This window comes from Lepisma saccharinum (assembly GCF_977018435.1).
Source record: "Lepisma saccharinum chromosome 12 unlocalized genomic scaffold, izLepSacc3.1 SUPER_12_unloc_1, whole genome shotgun sequence".
NCBI classification, from domain to species: domain Eukaryota; kingdom Metazoa; phylum Arthropoda; class Insecta; order Zygentoma; family Lepismatidae; genus Lepisma; species Lepisma saccharinum.
The window spans coordinates 9,341,688-9,347,306 of NW_028142891.1; the positions used below are offsets into that span (position 1 = coordinate 9,341,688).

A 5,619-nucleotide genomic window follows, 5' to 3' on the forward strand; every position below is an offset into this window, starting at 1 on the left:
AGTTTTACAACTTTGGTGGGAAAAAGGTTATTTAAGCGCAACTTAGATTTTTCCCTTTATGTGAGTTGGCTATGTTTCACAATTTTAGGATTACTTCACAACTTCAGGATTACTATTCAAGGCGCTCCTTATAGCAAATCGTAAGTTATTGTCGAAAATCAACCAAAATTAATTTCAAATGGTTTGTACATGCTAATAATACATTTTAAATACATGTTCGCACCCATATAGTAATGAAAGAGCAAATAAAAGCTGTTGAAACCAAACATACGTGTGATTATGCATAAATTGGCAATTTTCGTGATACTTCACTAACCAGATTTCACCGCTGATTTATCAAAATATTTTATATGTTTGAAGTTTACATACGTATCTCAGTTATAACAGAGCCAAAGTGATGTAAATTAATTTTCCACTAATGTAAACCACCAAATACGACCTCAAATCGTAAATTTCGAGTAATAAAATTATTTTATTTTTCACATTATGGTTGGTACTCATTCTGATACCGTCATAGTGTTTTCTGGAAATATATTCATAGAACTGTTACTGGGCACTGTTAAATAAAATGCTGAATTCATATTAGCTTCTTTAAACTAGAGTACGGTATCAGGATATCCTCTCCATTTAACAAACAACGTTCTTCTGCTGCCTTTTCCACTTGTCTTTAATATTTTATCAATTTTAAACTCTACTGGCTGTACTTTCTGAAGTTCTTCAGCATAAAATGTTCCATCAATAACATCCTTGTTTAAATCTTGAATTCTGTACACTGTAGGAGTGCGTGAAATGACAGTATGAACTTTAAAAATTTCCTCTGACCACTTTCCTATGTAACCTTTTTCAAATCTCGATGTTTCTCTAGAATTTCTAACATAGTCTCCAATTTGAAGTGAGTTTCTAGCATATTTCACAGTTTTTTGTCTTACTCTGCTATTTCGTAGATTTTTCCACACCTCGAGAACATTATTTCATTTTACGTCTTTAGGTGCCATTTTAATACTTGTGTGTTTTGCATTATTATAGGATTTTAACATTTTAGGTAATTCATCAATGTAACGAGATGACTGTTTTGCCGTGAAATACTTCCACATTTTCTGTTTGAGGGTTCTATTGAATCTTTCAATAATACTGGCTTTTACATCAGGGTTTTTTGTGGTATAATGGTGAATGTTATTTTCTCTGAAGAATTTTTAAACAGTGGAATTAATAAATTCGGCCCCTTTATCTGTTTGTATGGTGATTGGTTTCCTACCTCCCGCTTGTTTTAAAATAAGTGCGAAAGCGCTCATTATACTGATGTTTGTTTTATTGAGTAGAGGGATTGCCCATGAATATTTCGAGAATGTATCAATGACTGTTAATAAATACTTGTAATTATTATTTTGAGAACTAAGACTTCTCAAGTCAACAAGATCTGCTTGCCATAAATCATCTATGTTATTAAAAATATATCGGTTACGTTGAAATTTTATTCTTCTTTGTTTATGCAGTGTGTAAGTTTCTTGTCCCTGTAACCATTTCTCAACTTCCTTTTTGTTATATTTCGGGGTGTAAGGGGTGCTGCTTCCACGTAGTGCACCCAAAAGTCAACCTCACTTCCACGTAGTGCACCCTGGACAAGAGACTAACGAGGCTCTGGCGACTGGCACTATGGCCAGTATAATTTTGTGTGTGTTGTCCTGTTTTATGTCCTTGTGTGTGCTGAGTGCGCGTTTACAGCCTCAGCTTTTAACAGAAGTCAGAACATTTTAAGGTTTTAAAGTTTTTAGTTATGCAACGTTTGAGTTGTAATTTGTAATGGTAAGGGGCTGGACCCCGTATAATGTGACGGGAGCAAATTAGCCTAAGTGCTGACGCTCCCAAAATTTTAAATTCAAATTCAAATTCAAATTTTTGTTAATTTCTTCCCTTTTGCTTCCCATAACCGATCTACAGTAGAATATCCTGCAGGATTCGAGATGTTGTACTAAGTGTTCCTCAAAGTAAAATTCATAGCTTGTGAATAATATAAATGGTACTGCAGTTATTAATACTTCAGCCAAGTACCGGGATTATTTTTTTCAACAGGTGGTTTTTTACTTGATCCTGCTTTCAATTTCTCTATTATTTTCCAACGACGAGAATTACCAACAACCTCCTGAGAAATATTTACATCAGCTAGAAATTGAGAGAAATATTCGTGACCTCTAGGATTACTATTCTGCCGATTTCTCACTACATCACTTATAAGATCAACAATATTACTTCCTGGGATATTTTTATTGTAAATTTCGGTTTTTTCCTTGAGAATTCCAGCTAATTCCATGGCTAGTCTTTAGACGACGGTACAATAATTCTGCTTTTGAATGATTTTTTTTTGGAATAGTAACCATTATTTCGTCATAAAATGGATCTAAACTTTCGTTGATTTGTTGCTCTATCTCTGTCTTATTTTGTCTACTGTCTTGATGCTGTATTGATTTTGAAATTATAGGAAGCTCGATAGGTTCGTTCAACTTTTTGGTAAAATGAAGGTATCTGTTTAGAATGTGTTGGTACATATCCCATTTTTCTTCGTCAGGTATATTTCGTTTCTGGAGAATTTTATTCATTTCCTTATCTAAACTCGAGAGCGATGTACCATGATGATGTTGCTGATGGTTAATTTTTTCCAAAGTGTCTTGTGGTACCAAAATCATTTTGTTTGCATGTTCCATTATTTAAAAAAGATTCGAAAAAATACCACTAATTAAAGGACCAATTAAATATGGTAAAAAGCACCTGATTGAACTATATATTTCTTTTTCTTCTTCCAGGATACACCACGCTTGAGTATCTTTCTCAACACCTGTTTATAACGAGCAAGTTGTTTTTTTCTGGCTCGGTTTTAAGGGAACATTACCTTTTAAGGTGTTGTGTGTACATTCACAAACATCATAAACTAATGACTCATCGGCATTTTTTAAGATAATACGCCGTACAGAAGGTTTACATGTAGTTAGTATCCTGAGTAATTCCCTGTTCTTTATACCAGGAGACATTCTAACAAGATGACATTTCTTCTCAGATTTTAACATACTTATTTAACATAATTATATTGGTCGTTAGGAAAAACACATGTTCGGTACCGTAATTTCTCTGGTGTGGTCTGTTTGAGATCAATAAAAAGGAATCCATATGGTGAAGATGTTGCATCCTTGTATAACTCCACTAAGAATTTTCTATTCTCAGGATATATTTGAGAAGAGAGATGATTAATCTGTGCTTTATTTCTGGGATTTTTAAAACATACTAAATAATGGCAATTAAGTGATATATCTCGGCACCCTTTTCTCTGGTGGAATATATTTTGAGTTAAAAATATATATTACACTAATATTTCTGTGATGGCAACCTTTTGTGAAAACATCTACTACTCTACCGTCAGATTCTCTCATCAAATCATCGAGAATAATCATATGAGGTCCTTCTTCTGATTTATATCTCTCCATACTGGGAAGTCCTTTACAAAATTCAATATCTGACGAAACTGTGTTGTATAAAGGTTGCCACTCACCATAACACCAAGTGATGTTCATAAACTTTACATTTACTAAAGTTTCACTGTGGACTAAGATTTTAGACACAAAGTTTGACTTTCCACATCCCGATGGACCGGCGAGAATCATGGAAAATGGGTGTATCCATTTAGTATCCATGTTAATAATATATAGTAAGATTATTTACAAGAAATATATTCTAATGTTTTTGGAGGTGTGTCTTGGTCACATTCAAGTAAGGTTCTGTCGTATTACTTGATACGTTGTTTCTTTTGAGGCCAAAGATATCCGAAAGGAAGAGTGTTTAAATCTTCAACAATTTTTCTCTTAGTGTATACTACTCGTAAAATCTTGGTTTCGGGTCTGTTAAATATTTTGAAGTCCTTAGTTCTGCAGATTTTCTTCTCATTATGAACAGAAATTGAAGGGGTATCATGAAGTACCAAGTTCTTCAATGATGACATGTTAACAACCTTCATATTTTCGTAGTTTAGGGAGATACCTTTTACCGTGCAAACTGTGGTTTCAACTTTTGTGGTGGGTTTTTTACATTATATGCATATGATTTTGGTCCTGTGGAGACAAATTCTGTAATATAACTTCCAACACCATATGTTTCCAGCTCATCAGTCATTTGACCTAGACAGTTTCCAATTTCAGGGTGATCTTCTCCAGACTGTGTTGAATAGATAATGCTGTCAGTGTCATACTATATGACACGTTCATTTAATTCCTCCAAATATTTGTAGAGATAAAGTCTTGCCCCTGCTGTAGTATATGCAGCAATTACTACATTCACAGTACCCATTTCACCGACTGCTTCATCTACATGCTATCAGTTCACAACGAAGGAATTTTCATGAATTGGTAATATTGAGTTGACGCAGATAGATGGATTCACAAGTTTATCATAGAGATCAGATGGTTGTGATGTAATTAATGTTTTGGGTAAATTAGATCTGCCCGAATTTACCCCAAAAACTGTTTAGCATCAGTTTGGCAAGACTACGTTTCCCTGGGTTTTTCTCAATTTTATCATATTCCAGAGATATACCCTCTCTCTTGTAGTACTCTGATATAAATTCAGCCTTTTCTTTCTCTGTTGTACATTTTGATGGCCAGCCGCTTGCTTCCTGCTTCATTTTAAGACATTTATCTATATAACCCACAAATAAACCACCTTCTTTAGTTTCCGAATCAAAACATGTTACTGCATACTGCCACACCTCATGCATCTTTGTCACTATGTATCCTTTCTCTACAGCTTTTCGCAGTTCATCGGCAACCCACGTACCTGTGAGGGACCTCTTTTCAGAATTATGATTGCAGTCTCCCTGATTGTTTTGTTCTACACATGATCTACATAAGGTAAAAAACAGTTTCCCCTTCATTTTCATTGGTAACACAGGGTGATACAGGTCACGTGGAGGTAAAACTGTGCACATCACCAAACCCTCGACTTCTTCAACAGGAGGACAGGCATCACCAACGTAGATTTTTGGATGTCCTACAGGGTATTTTCCATACTTACATATATATGGATACAATGAACACACGTCAATATAGTTGACCTTTTCACCCTCGCTGGCTCTGTAATATAGTTTTGTCGCATTTGTGCGTCCACCAGTCAGACTTGATCGTGGATCCAGAGGTTTCTTTATGGTCATAGGGTGATTCTTCACATACTCCCTAATCTCAAGAGTATCCCTTTTCAGCCTCTCCCAGCCGCATTCCCACATCATTTCCACTTGGTTTCCACTTCGCTTCAATCGTTCGGTAACTCTCTCTGTTATCTCTCTTCGAGCATACATTGTATCGCCCCCTTCTACGTTAGCTCTCCCTGCTTTTTTACCGAAGCATCTTTCACAGAAATGATAATAACATCCATGAAATTGCAGGATATGACCATTACCTTCATTATCAATGTAAAAGCCATCAACTTTGAGTCCATCAATTTTCTTCTCTAAACCATTCCCAGCATGTTGAATAAGCACTCCCCTCGTCTTTTCTTCGTAAATAAGCCACTCTATAGCTGCAATCGACTGTGTATCACCCCAACGATATCCATGTGATGGTATCACACCGATTGTTTTTTCCT

General features: G+C 35.3%; 1 protein-coding gene across 1 annotated transcript; it reads right to left on the bottom strand.

Annotated features, from left to right (window-relative positions):
- Positions 1-4,474: 4,474 nt before the first annotated feature.
- LOC145982167 (uncharacterized) lies at positions 4,475-5,332 on the bottom strand. The gene has a single exon (XM_083115734.1). The coding sequence runs from the start codon at positions 5,330-5,332 to the stop codon at positions 4,475-4,477; it is 858 nt and encodes a 285-aa protein (XP_082971860.1).
- Between the last annotated feature and the right edge of the window lie 287 nt (positions 5,333-5,619).